General features: G+C 37.2%; 1 protein-coding gene across 6 annotated transcripts in view; it reads left to right on the forward strand.

The window, feature by feature from the left end:
* Positions 1-14,748, forward strand: part of RNF111 (ring finger protein 111) — a 115,518-nt gene that overhangs the window by 62,420 nt on the left and 38,350 nt on the right. For all 6 annotated transcript variants that reach the window (XM_025390559.1, XM_025390563.1, XM_025390560.1 and 3 more), the window contains 3 exons: positions 6,875-7,001; positions 10,640-10,803; positions 13,289-13,483. In XM_025390559.1, the coding sequence (XP_025246344.1) occupies positions 6,875-7,001; positions 10,640-10,803; positions 13,289-13,483 (486 nt within the window). The remainder of the gene's footprint in view (positions 1-6,874; positions 7,002-10,639; positions 10,804-13,288; positions 13,484-14,748) is intronic.

A 14,748-nucleotide genomic window follows, 5' to 3' on the forward strand; every position in this document is an offset into this window, starting at 1 on the left:
CTCCCACCTCGGCCTCCCAAAGTGCCAGGATTACAGGCGTCAGCCACTGTGCCCGGCCTTAGTTTTTCCTCTTTTTTAAAACAGGTTTTGAAAGAAATTTTGTATACAGATAAGTAGAGAAAAATCATAAATAAAGTTGATATGTAGATATAACTTTTCTCCATGTAGAACTGGTAATGCCCAGTTTATGGGTTGAAATAAGAAAAGTTTTTTTAAAATCATGACTTTTTGTTGATACATAATGCTTTTAGTTTTAAATATACTTTTACCACCATTACTTAATTCCATATTTAATAATTTGAGTTAATTAACAACAAGTAACATCTGCAAAGTCAATGGTTAGCTGGATTAATATCTCAAGGTTCCCTTTGTACCTCTACCTTAAGCTGCATTGTGCTCGTGATTATGAAGCAAGAGTTGGAAAATAATTTGGAAATTCAATCTACAATATTATTTTAAATAGCCACTTGGGTGCTACTGTTTTTTTTTTTTTTTCTGCCCATAAGATATATTTGTGCTGTTAAAAATGCATTTTACTTCAGTCTGTGTGTGTAATCTTTAGGACCTGAAAAACCACTTCAAACATTTTCACATCTTGTAACTTCTAATAAATGTTATGTTTTCTATCTAATTGATAATAACATTTTGCAAATATTCCAGAGTATAAATACAATATTATTAAGTAATTTTAAAAAAGTTTCTCCAAATCAGATAATCTTTCATTATCTCCCTTATTTACCAGTGTCTGCTGGTATTTTCTGCTTTTTTCCCCCCCTTTATTTTTTTGAGACAGGATTTCACTCTGTTGCCCAGGCTGGAGTGCAGTGGCGCCATCAGGGGTTCCTGCAGCCTCAGCCTCCAGGGCTCAGGTGATCCTCTCACGTCAGCCTTCTGATGGGTAGCTGGCACTACAGGCACATGCCACCACACCTGGCTAATTGTTTATTTTTTGTAGAAATGGGGTTTCACCATGTTACCCAAACTGGTCTTGCACTCCTGGGCTCAAGCGATCTGCCCACCTCAGCCTACCAGATTGCTGTGATTACAGGCGTCAGCCTCTGCACCTGGCCTGTTCTGTTCTTTGGAGTATTGTATATCCATATGCAGAAAAGATAAATTTAGACCTTTTACCTATTGTCTGACACAGAAATTAACAAAGTAGATCATAGACCTAAATGTAAGAACTAAATGATAAAACTTCTAGAAGGAGGCATAGGAGAAAATCTCAGTTACTTTGGGTTGGACAGAGGTTTCTTAAATATGTCACCAAAATGATAATCCATAAAAGAAGTTGCCAATTTGAACACCAAAATTAGAGACTTTTGTGCTTCAAAAGATGCTATTAAGGAAATGAAAAGGCATGTTACAGACTGTGAAAAAGTATTTGCAAATAGTATATCTGAGAAAAGACGTGAATTCAGGATATATAAGGAACTCTTTATTATTATTATTATTATTATTATTATTATTATTATTATTTTGAGACACAGGGTCTCACTGTGTCGTCCAGGCTGGAGTACAATGGCACAGTCTTGGCTCACTGCAGACTCAGTGCCCCGGTTTCAAGTGATCTTCCCACCTCAGCCTCCGGAGTAGCTTTTGTGGAGACAAGGTTTCGCCATGTTGCCCAGGCTGGTTTTGAACGCCTAGGCTCAAGCAATCCACTGCCTTACCCTGTCGAAATGCTGGGATTACAGGCATGAGCCATGGTGCCTGGCCAGGAATTCTTATAATTCAACAATGAGACCAAAAACTCAGATTAAACATGGACAAAAGAATAGACATTTCACCAAAGTAGCTAATAAAATTAGACTTGGCATGGTGGCTCACATCTATAATCCTAGCACTTTGGGAGTCCAAGGTAGGAAGATTGCTTGAGCTCAGGAATTCGAGACCAGCCTGAGCAACATAGTGAGACCTCATTTGTATGAAAAATTTAAAAATTAGCTGGGCGTGGTGGCATGTACCTGTAGTCCCAGCTGCTGGGGTGGCTAAGGTGGGAGGATTGCTTGAGCTCAGGAGGTCAAGGCTGCAGTGAGCTATGATCGTGCCACTGCATTCCAGCGTGGGCGTTGGAGCAAGACACTTTCTCAAACAAAAACAAAAACCAAAGTAACTAATAATCACATGAAAAAATGCTCAGCACCATTAGTTATTTTACGTTGTTTTTTGTTTTTTGTTTTTTAAATTATTATTATGTTTTGAGACAAGGTCTGGCTCTGTTGCCCAGGCTGGAGTGCGATGGTGCCATCTCGGCTCACTGCAGCCTCTGTCTCCCAGGCTCAAGCTGTCTTCCTACCTCAGTCTCCTGAGTATCTGGGACTACAGGCTACCATGCCTAGGAAATTTTTGTATTTTTTGTAGAGACAGGGTTTCACCATGTTACTCAGGCTGGATTGAACTCCTTTGCTCTAGCAATCTGCCTACCTCGGTCTCCCAAAGTGTTGGGATTATAGGCGTGAGCCCTTGTACTCAGCCTTCTTATTTTAGAAATGGTTATTAAAACCACAATGAGATACCACTGTATAGCCACTGGAACAAGTTTAATGAAAAAGAGACAATAATAGGTATTGGTGAGGATGTGGAGAACCTAAAACCTTCATTTCCGTACTGGGAATGTAAAATTGTAGAGCCACTTAGGGAAACAATTTGGCAGTTCCTTAAAAAGTTAAACAAACTTACCATAGAACCTAGAAATTACATTCTTAAGTATTTGCCTAAGAGAAATGAAAGCACATGTTTGTACAAAGACTTATACATGAATGTTCATAGCTGCTTTATTTGTAATATGCAAAAACTGAGAAAAACCCAAATGTCCATCAGTGGATGAATGGATAAACGAAGTGTGTTATATCCATATGATTGGATACTACTCTGCAATAAAAAAAGAACAAATACTGATACAACAAATGAATATATTTCAAGATAAATATGCTGAGTGAAAGGAGCCAAACGTGTATGTAATGTGTGACTCTACTTAACATAAAACTTGACAAAATACAAACTAATTCGTAATGACAGAGAGCAGATCAGTTGTTGCAGGGGTATTGAAGTTGATATAGGGGATGATGATTGACTGAAACAGGACATGCAAGCTCTTTTGGGGTTATTGGAAATGTTCTTAAACTGGATTGTGGTGATGATTACACTCCATAAATTTACTAAAATTAGCAAAATGTACACTTAAAGTGGGTGAATTTTTTTACACTCATTATGGGAAAATTCTTAATTATAGACATTATTTGTAAACTGTTGGCTTACATTTGTATTGACAGGTGATAGTAATGAAGAAGCCATTCAATAACGGGTTTGTAAAAAACACAGCAAGAGAAGAAATGGAGTATTACTTTTTTAAAAACCATTTTAGGCCGGGCAGGGTGGCTCAAGCCTGTAATCCCAGCACTTTGGGAGGCCGAGACGGGCGGATCACGAAGTCAGGAGATCAAGACCATCCTGGCTAACACGGTGAAACCCCGTCTCTACTAAAAAATACAAAAAACTAGCCGGGCGAGGTGGCGGGCGCCTGCAGTCCCAGCTACTCGGGAGGCTGAGGCAGGAGAATGGCGTAAATCCAGGAGGCGGAGCTTGCAGTGAGCTGAGATCCACTGCACTCCAGCCTGGGCGACAGAGCAAGACTCCGTCTCTAAAAAACAAACAAACAAACAAAAAAAACAAACCATTTTAACCATTTTTAAGCATTCAGTTTAGTAGTGTTAAGTATATTCACATTGGGACCAGGTGCAGTGGCTCATACTTGTAATCCCAGCACTTTGGGGGACCGAGGTGGGAGGAGGATTGCTTTAGCCCAGGAGTTTGAGACGAGCCTAAGAAATGTACTAAGACACTATCTCTTAAAAGACTAAAAAAAAAAAAAAAGCTGGGTGCGGTGGTGTGCACCTATAGTCCCAGCTACTCAGGAGGCTGAGTTGGGAGGATATCTGGAGCCCAGGAGATGGAGGGCAATGAGCGTGATTGTGCCTCTAAACTCTAGCCTAACCCTGTCTCCAAAAAAAAAAAAAGTGTATTTACATTTGTTGTGAAACATCTCCAGAACTTTTTCATCTTACAAAACTGGAACTCTATAGCCATTATACAACTTCTCTTTCTCTTCCCTCTGACCCTGGTTACCACCACTCTACTGTCTGTTTCTACAAATTTGACTACTTTAGATACTTCACATAACCGGAATCACAGTTTTTGTCTTTTTGTGACTGGCTTATTTCACTTAGCATAATGCTCTCAGGTTTTATTTTGTTTTGTTTATAGTCCAGGTGTCTTTGATTTTTTTTTTTTTTTTTGGCCACCTAGTATGCCATGAATTTACAGGTTATAGGTTCCAGCAGTTCAGGCTCCTGTCTATTGGTTCTCACAAAGTGTGCTTTTCTGGGTGGAGAATGCTGGTGTGGCAGTTGTACCTAGGTACCTTTCTCTTTGGCTTCCTTCTTTTTCTGATCTTTTTCCTTCATGTGTTTTGGGAAGCCATCTCAGCTGTCGTGCTTTAGATGCTCATTATGTACATTAATTCTTTGGGCAAGAATTTTGTTTGTTACAGCAATGCCAACAGCATGCTGGGTGACATTGTAACTTCCAGTTTTGCCATGGTAAGATTTATGGGGCATTCCTTTTTGAACAGTAGCCATTTTCTTTTTCTTTTTTTTTTTTTTCCGAGATGGGGTCTCGCTCTGTCACCCAGGCTGGAGTGCAGTGGTGCGATCTCGGCTCACTGAAACATCCACCTCCCAGGTTCAAGTGATTCTCCTGCCTCCTGAGTAGCTGGGATTACAGGCACATGCCAGCATGCCCGGCTAATTTTTGTACTTTTAGTAGAGACGAGGTTTCACCATGTTGGTCAGGCTGGTCTCAAACAGCTGATCTCGTGATCCGCCCACCTCAGCCTCCCAAAGTGCTGGGATTACAGGCGTAAGCCACCACAACCGGCCAACAGTAGCCATTTTCTTTTCTTTTTTTCTGGAGATGAATTCTCACTCTTTGTCGCCCGGGCTGGAGTGCATTGGTGTGATCTCGGCTCAACCTCCGAGATTGGTGCAACCTCCGCCTCCTGGGTTCCAGTGATTTTCCTCCTTCAGTCTCCCGAGTAGCTGGGATTACAGGCGAGCGCCAAATCCCAGCTAATTTTTGTATGAACAGTAGCCATTTTCTTGATGTCTACAGCATCGCTTTTCTTGTGGATTCCTATGCCTGTGGCCAAAGGAACAACTCCATATTTTCTAAAAGCCCTAGAGAACATATTGCAGGTGCCTCTTCTCTTTTCCTTTGTGTTTGTCATCTTGGTGAATTATTGGAAGATAGTGGTTTCTGGCAAAAGGCCAGATTAAATGGTTGAATTTCAAAGTATGTAAGTTATACCTCAAAAAGACTATTTTAAAAAGTAGACTTACCCTGATACTAGACTCTATGTCAAAGGGGTTGGATTGTTTCAAAATGGACCCTAAAATATACATAATATTTAAGAGAAGTATCAAAAAATATTTTAACTGCATTATTGAGGTATGATTAGTATACTAAAAGCTTGAAGGTAGTTAGTGTATATAACTTGATGTGTTTGGAGAGCGGTATAACACCTGTAAAACCATCATTACAATCAATGCCATGGATTTATATCCATTGCCTCCGAAAATTTCTTCCTGTCCCCTTACCTTTATTTCCTTTTTTGGTTGAAACACTTAACATGATATACCCTTTTAGCAAATTTTTAAACATACAATACGTTATTGTTAATCATAGACCCTATGTTGTGCAGTAAACTTCCAGAATGTATTTCTTTTGCATAACTGAAAATTCGAGGAGGTATCAAAAATTAATGGGGTAAAAGAAAATATTTTTCAATAAATGTTTTGGTGATAGCTAGTTAGCTGTGGAGAGACAGAGCAGGATTCTATTTATATAATCTTACCTAATGTCATAACATTTTTGTTAGAACAAAAGTTCTAGATAACAGTAATATAAGGAATATTAAACAAAGACTTGGACCAAGTCTAATTTAATATGTATCCATCTTGTAAATAAAGATGCACTTTCCAAGCTTAGAATGATTTAGAAAAGAACACACATTTAAAAATGACAAATTTTGGCTGGGTGCAGTAGGTCATGCCTATAATCCCAGCACTTTGGGAGCCTGAGTGGGATGGATCACTTGAGGTTAGAAGTTCAAGACAAGCCTGGGCAACATGGTGAAACCCCATCGGTACTAAAAAATTAGCCTGGTGTGGTGATGCATGCCTGTAGTCCCAGCTACTTGGGATGCTGAGGCATGAGAATCACTTGAACCCAGAGGGCAGAGGAGGTTACAGTAAGCCGAGATCATGCCACTGCACTCCAGCCTGGGCGACAGAGTGAAAGACTGTCTCAGTCAATCAATCAATCAATAACAAATTTCATAACATAAAACTAAAAAGCTACTGTGTGTTTTTTTAAAATAATATATCACCTAAATGAAAACAACCTTGGAAAAAACATACAAAGCTACTGTAATAACTTTTTCTGTGATATTGAAGGGTTAATATCTTATATAATGATATATATAAGATCTATAATATACTACAGATATTACAGGATAAATATCTATGTAAGATCTTACAAATTCATGTAGAAACCACTGAACATTTGTAATGAATACACCAAATCCATAGAAGAGAAAGTAAACATGCAAAGGAGTATAGATTAAAACAGTGATTACCATTTTCACTATGTGTGTTTTTCGCTCCTTGTGTATTTTTTTAAAAAAACTTTTTGACAGATAAGGTTTTTAGTTTTGCAATGAATTTCATAGTCTTCAAAGTCAGAATAAAGATTTCTGCCTAACAATTAGCTGACAGGAAGATACCTTTAAATGTTTTTTTCTTTTTGTTTCCAGGAAGTATTGATGAAGATGTTGTGGTGATAGAAGCTTCCTCCACTCCCCAGGTTACTGCCAATGAAGAAATTAATGTTACCTCAACTGATAGTGAAGTGGAGATTGTAACAGTTGGAGAAGGCTATCGGTGAGATTTTAATTCTTAATTAAATCTTTGAAATTTTAAATATAAATATTAAACCTATTTGTGCTGCAGATATTTGCATTATTTTTATTTTTTTGAGACCCAGTTTGAGTATGCATATATCAGATTAGTGGATTTTTTTTTTTTTTTGTAAGAGACAGAATATTGCTATGTTACCTAGGCTGGACTTGAGCCCCTTGGCTCCAGTGATTCTCTTGTCTCATTCTCCATAGTACTGGGACTGTAGGCACATGCCACCAAGCCCGTCTAGATTTGTGGTTTTCAAAGCAGGCTGCGTTAAACTCACCTGGAGAGAGAATAAAATAAAGCTATATTGTTGCCTAGACTCTTTCCCAGATTTGAACTAGAATTTTAGAGGTTAGTCTTTTTAAAAGCACCCCAAGTATCCAATGAGAGTTAAGAGTTAATGCTCTGAATAAACAGTAATTTTACTTAGTGTTTTATAAAATTGTATTGTATTTTATTTGTTTATTTATTTATTTATTTTGAGATGGAGTCTCGCTCTGTCGCCCAGGCTGGAGTGCATTGGCCAGATCTCAGTTCACTGCAAGTTCCGCCTCCCGGGCTTATGCCATTCTCCTGACTCAGCCTCCCGAGTAGCTGGGACTACAGGCGCCCGCCACCTCGCCCGGCTAATTTTTTGTATTTTTTAGTAGAGACGGAGTTTGACCGTGTTAGCCAGGATGGTCTCGATCTCCTGACCTTGTGATCCGCCCGCCTCAGCCTCCCAAAGTGCTGGGATTACAGGCTTGAGCCACCGCGCCCGGCCAAATTGTATTTTTTTAATGATGTGGAGAATTGATCTCCTTTGAAATTTAGATGTGAATAGTATGTAAATATTTGGGATGATATTAAAATTAAAAATGAAAAAAATATTAAGGGGTATTGATGTTGAAATAGCCCTTTTGGTTAGAATCTACTTGTTTCAATATGTTACTCATTGATACTAGTGAAACTTGTGCTGTTACTGTGTTAGGGCACCCTAATTCAAAACATATTGTTTGACTCTTTGTCCTTCACTTAGTAATTTTATCTGTGCTCTGAACTAACACATCAATGAAACATCCTCATCTGTTTTTATAAATAACTGGAAAAGAGGTTGCCTTATTCCAGAATCACTTTACTGTCCCTGTGAAATATCAACTCCTATCACTTTGACTTTCCCTGTGAAATATCAGCTCCTAACACAGCATTCATCTTATACTTTAGATGATTATAAGTATTCGTAATAATAGCAATAAAGAGTTGCTTTGTTACATTTGATACACCAAACTAATAAACAGATGAATATTAATTTTTGTGTTGGAACGAATTTAGAAGTGCATTAGCTTGTTGCATGTTAATATGTTACTGATTTTAAAAGTATACATTCATATTTCTGACATCTGTTACAAACACTTAGAACATGCTTTTCCACTTGCCATTTTAGCATCGAAGTGCTACTTCTAAAGGCATGGAAGTGAGCATTCTCTAACATATCCTTGTTTTTTTTAATTTTATATGATTTTCCCCAACTCTGAGTAAAACCGATAATCAGTGTTATGTACCACACCTATCCTGTGACTGTGCATAGTGCTTGGTACAACATTGACTCAATTTTTATGAGCTGTAAGGACTACTGAAATTACAGACATATTTTTCATTGTAGGACTAGAGGTCTTGTTTTGGACATGGTTGATGTCAAGCAGATGCATTTACCTGAGTAATAGACAATGATCTTGAAAAAGACCCACAGTGTACATGACCCATTCTTATATTTCCTTATTGTTATCTGAGATATTAACTTTGTTATTGTTTAGCTGGGTTTTGGCCCTTTCGTTTATTTTGCTTATTTATTTTTTTTTTGGGATGGAGTCTCCCTCTGTCACCCAGGCTGGAGGGCAGTGGCGCCATCTTGGCTCACCGCAGCCTCCGTCTCCCAGGTTCAAGCAATTCTCCTGCCTCAGCCTCGTGAGTAGCTGGGATTACAGGCATGAGCCACCACGCCTGGCTAATTTTTTTTTGTATTTTTAGTAGAGACGGGGTTTCACCATATTGGCCAGGCTGGTCTCGAACTCCTGACCTTGTGATCTGCCCACCTCGGCCTCCCAAAGTGCTGGGATTACAGGCGTGAGCCACCTGTGCTCGGCCTGGCTCTTTCATGTAAGAGAGTATTTCTGTGTTTTAGAGTTTTGTGTCAGGATTTGACAGTTGTTACTAATCATAGTGGCCACTAATACCTCCTTGAGATTTCCTCATACATTCAGTTTTTTTGCAGTTGTTCCATCTAGTAGAATATGATGGCTTTCACAGAAGTACTGCAAAGTGGACCTATAATTTACTTCAGCTATTAAGAGCTTCCCAGAGATAATAGACTACTCAGTCTCATCATAGACTTTTGGTTTTTCAAGAATTTTAAATGGTGATATCTGTCCTCAGATAAAACCATTTTATCCCATGACATTTGTTTACTATCATGGCTCAAGCTATACCACAACTGTTTCTGATATGTGCTATCCTGTTTTGACAGTGGCTCCGTAATTAACCTTTATACTCCTTCTTAAGAATTTTATTTTAGAATTTGAACTTTTTAAACTCTAGGTTCTATAATCGTTGAAGTTCAAGTTGGGCTGTAAATGTTGAGGCCATTTTCAACCCACTTTGACCTTTGGAGTTCTCTACTGAATGGTTAAGCTCCCACCCCCGATGACCTTTTATATTGCAGATATTTTCCATAAATGCTGCCAATAAGCTTATAAGCAGTTTTATATTAGTTTGAGCAGGAGAAAGCCCTTGTGTTTTATTGACCTCACCTTTCTAAAAGAGTTATTTTTTTCTCCTGGAGACTTAGGACTGCATATTCTACATATTATCCCTGTATATCCTCAGTCCAAATCTTTAGTAGTTGAGTCCTTAAAAGTATATACACCTGTAAGTAAATTTAGACCAGTGTAATGCCACACACATACTTAAATGAAGTTAGATGTTTAGGGTTCGCAGTCACATGTTTTAAAAGCATAAAGTAGCTCACGCAAATGATATTTCTTGTGGCTACCAAACTAATAAACTAATCAGAATATCCTTACATCTACACATCAGGAAATCTCCCTGGTGCTTGTTTATTATTATTATTATTTTGTTTTCTTTTATGGCAATACTAGAAGCTTAGCTTGGTTTAGGACTCCTAAAGCAATGTTTTGCAAATCTGTCCTGAGCTAAACATACAAGACCTTGTGGATATTATTAAATGTGTAGGATGTTATTTTTATTCCTTTACCTATGGTGAATAATTTTAACTATTAACTGAAAATGTAAACAGTTTATTATAACCTGGGTAAATACCCAAAGTAACCGTGGAAGAGAGAGTAGCATTCTTGAAACAGAATCCTGTATTTTACACTAATAATTGGTACAACATAGCATTTCTTATATTCTTAGGTCAATTAGTCGGTGATTCATTCAGCAAAGTTTACTGAGTGCCAGACATTGTGCTAGTCATGATTTTTAATTCTATTACGATTATTTCTCTGGAGAAATTTTGTATGAAAAATGTAACATTTAGTAAGAAAGGCTTATGGGTTTTTGTGGTGACTAATAATTCTTTATTTATATTTACTAACTTAATATTGATGTCATTTAAGGTCTCGTTCAACCCTTGGACACTCCAGATCTCACTGGAGCCAGGGTTCAAGTTCTCATGCAAGTCGGCCACAGGAGCCACGGAACCGCAGTAGGATTTCTACTGTTATACAGCCCTTGAGGCAGAATGCAGCAGAAGTTGTGGACCTTACCGTTGATGAAGATGGTAAATTGAAGTAGTAACAGTAGAAAATTATAAAAGGAGTTTGATAAAAGGAAATCTTTTAATATGCTAGAAACCCCTTCTGCTTACTGGTAATGTATTATTAAACTACAGGGAAATTGTCAGATTTTTAAATCTCAAGTTTTTAATTGATATAATATCCTACGCTTGTAAATTTACATAAAATTCTTTGTGGTTATTGTTTCAATACTTGCTAGCTATTTTCTCAGGAAAAAATATTTTTACAAATGGTAGTTTGAGGTTAGCTCAAACTAGTTTAGTTTGATTTGTAATATGATTGTCTTTAACTTGCCATGAAAAAGTAGAAGCAGCACTTTTTAAATATAAACACAAAAGCAGTATAACTGAATTTTAAATGACTAATACTGGCTATTTGAAATGTCTAATTTTACTTTTAAAGGTTATGTTATCCTTCAATATTATTGATACCTTTTTGTGCTGCTCATTTTTTGTATTGTATTTTGGCTTACAGCTGTACCCAAGTAACTGAGGAAACAAAACCAGAGTTGGAATACAGACGTTAGGAAAAGTGGTGGGATTTATGAATATATGAATGAATACATATGCGAATTTGCCCGCATATTAAGAATCATCTTGAGGTATTATTAGTTATATCTTAGGAAATGGTCAATCATAATTTCCCAAAAGGAAAACGATAAGCCATATATGAGTTTGTTAGGTTTGGGAGTTAGCTATAAATTGGGCAAAGAATATATCAGGTAGGTCGAAAGAGTTGGAGGCCATATGCAATCAGCTCTTCTATGGGCTATTTGCAGTTTTGGTGGTCTTAACTTTCAGAGTATCAGTACTCAGTTGTTTATGAAGAGATAAACAACTGTTTGCCTTTCATTCAACAGTCTCTTCGTTTTTGTTTTGAAACACCATAAATTATCTGTAAGACAGTGGTTAATGTAATAGGGATTAATGATGAGAGTTAATTAAATATAGGGTGACTATTTTGGAAACTTTCTGTTTGTGTTCCAATGTGACACCTGCTAGCCGGTAAGTAGGAGAAGGTGATAGAGTAGCCTTTTCCACATTACAGTAAGTTCAACCAGAATTTACACTTTGCTGGGTTAAAAGTATTCCAGTGATCAGTAGATGCTCCCTTTCCCCCACTAGTTTTTCTCAGTGGAAGGCTTCTTCTCTCTTATTAAAAATAAATCCAAAACTAAGTACATCAGACCAGTGGTTCTCAAATAGGGGCAGTTTTCTCCCCCAAGTGATATTTGGCAGTGTCTGGAGACATTTTTGGTTTTCACAGTTAGGGGAGGTTGCTACTGACATCTGATGGATAGAGACCATGGTTGTCGCTAAACATTGTATAGTTCACAGTGCACATCTCCTCGCCAACGAACAAAATATTGTCTAGCCCAAAATGTTAGTATTGCCAAGGTTGAGAAACACTAGTTAAACTATTTACAAATAAACAGAAGTTCTTTTTCCCCTTTTTTATGTACAAGCAATTTGCATATACATTTGGACACACCCTCATTCAAAGTGTCCCATATAGACTCACAGTTACTATTTGTGCCTAAGGAATTAGCTTACCATACTGTATTGTATAGAAAGTCAACCTTCTCATTCCATAGCACATTAAGAGACTCCCTTATTTTCAGGTTTAATTGTTGTGACTATGCTTTGGATGGATTTATTCCCATTGTTCTCAACTTTAAGCAACCATTTTAAATTTAGTTCTTTGAAACTTACTTGTAAGTTGAAGTCTACCTGAAATTTCTTTTACTTTCTGATGGAAAAATGTTAATTTTTATTAGAAAGCACTGGTGAATATTAGTATTTACAAAATTTTCTTTGGAAAACATATAAAAGGCATGGAAAGAAGATTAAAACAGATATTAGAAATCATAGCTAATGTTAAGTGATTGCTGTCTGTAAAGCATCATACAAAGTATGTGATCTCAGTTCATCCTAATGACAGTTCTATTAAGAAATTCTGATACTTTCCCAGTTCTACAGATGAGGAAATAGAGAATGGTTAAGTAACTTATTTATATTCATACTGTCAGTGGTGAAATCAATATTGCTATCCAGGCAGTCTTACCCTAGAATCCATATTGTGCCAGACACATTATGGTTTGTAACACTATTCTGACAGCTTGTGATCATGTGTATGTGCATAGCAAGAAACTTTTACTTTCCTTTTACTCTTCTTTGTTATAGATCAGACAACTTATTTAGAAGCTACCTGAAAAACTATTAAATTACCTAAATTATTGAAATATGCATATCAGTGTTGAATTTTTAAAAATGTGGTCATATTTTGTTAACATGTCAGTTTGATATTGCAGTTTAGCTTTATGAAAGCTTTCTTTACCGTATGTTATTAGAGAGCTTGTATTTTTAAAGTTTTGTTATTTAGTAATTATAAACACATTAGCTTAGATTAAAATATAACCCTTTATCTAATTTGTTTTGAAATGCTAAGTTGACGTTTTGTATTTTGTAGAACCTACTGTAGTACCAACCACTTCTGCAAGAATGGAATCACAAGCTACTAGCGCTTCCATTAACAATTCAAATCCATCTACCTCTGAGCAGGCCTCTGATACTGCTTCAGCTGTCACCAGTAGCCAACCTTCCACAGTGTCAGAGACTTCAGCTACTCTTACAAGCAATAGTACCACTGGCACTTCTATAGGAGGTATGTAAAAAAAGTGGGGTAGGGGAGACTTTTTGTCATTACTTTTGTTAGGGAAAATATTATTGTTTTTAAGTCTAAGATTTTAGCTATGTTAATAAGCGGGTATTCTTACGTTATAGTAAACTTCGTATGTTATCAAGATAGTCTTTACTATAATTAGGCTGATTTCATATTTGAGTTTGTATGCTATATGTGACCAGAGTATTATACCTCAAATAAGAGAGCTTGGGGAGAAGTAAGTGGCTGACACCAAAAGCATGAGCAACAAAACCAAAAGTAGATAAGTTGAACTTCATCAAAATTTAAAACTTTCGTGCATTAAAGGACGCTATCAAGATAGTGAAAGACAGCCTACAGAATGGGGGAAAGAAAAATATTGCAAATCCTATATCTGATAAGCACTTTAGAAACCAGAATCTACAAAGCACTCTTAAAACAGCCCAACAGGTTGGGTGTGGTGGCTCATGCTTGTAATTCCAGTATTTGGGAGGTTGAGGCAGGAGGATCACTTGAGGACAGGAGTTCGAGACCAGCCTGGCCAACATGGTGAAACCCTATCTCTATTTATATTTAAAAAATAAAAAAGTAAAAACAAACAAAAAGCCCCAACCTAACAGAAAGACAACCCAATTTTAAAATGAGGCAGGATTTGAATAGATATTTCTGAAGAAGTTATACAAATGACCGAGAAGCACAAGGTGCTCAACATCACTAATCGTTAGGGAAATGCAAATGAAAACCCCAATGAGATACCACTTTGCACCCCACTAGTGTGTCTCTAATTACAACACAAACAAAAATACAAAATCACCAGTCTTGGCAAGGACGCAGAGAAATTGGAACCCTTGTGAATTGCTGGTAGGAATGCAAAATGGTGCAACTGCTGAGGAAAACACTTTGATGGTTCCTCAGAAAGTTAAATGGAGTTACCGTTGGATGCACTAAGTCCACTCCTTAGGTATCTTCCCAAAATAATTGAGAATGAGCATGGGAGTTTTTAAAATTTTGATGATGTCCATTTTCTGGGGTTTTTTGGTTATTGTTGTTTCTTTTGGTGTCATATCTAAGAAACCATTGCCTAATCCAGGGTTACAAATATTTATTCCGGAGTTTTCTTTACAGATTTAGCTCTTATCTCAAGATAGTTCTTATGTTTCAATTAGCAATGATATCTCTGGCTCTCTCTCGTATCATTTGTTTAACTGAGACTTAAACTAGCTTTGTTTCATTTTTGGATAATGGTACAGGGATAGGAACTTGCTAAC

This window comes from Theropithecus gelada, chromosome 7a (assembly GCF_003255815.1).
Source record: "Theropithecus gelada isolate Dixy chromosome 7a, Tgel_1.0, whole genome shotgun sequence".
Classification (NCBI taxonomy): Eukaryota; Metazoa; Chordata; class Mammalia; order Primates; family Cercopithecidae; genus Theropithecus; species Theropithecus gelada.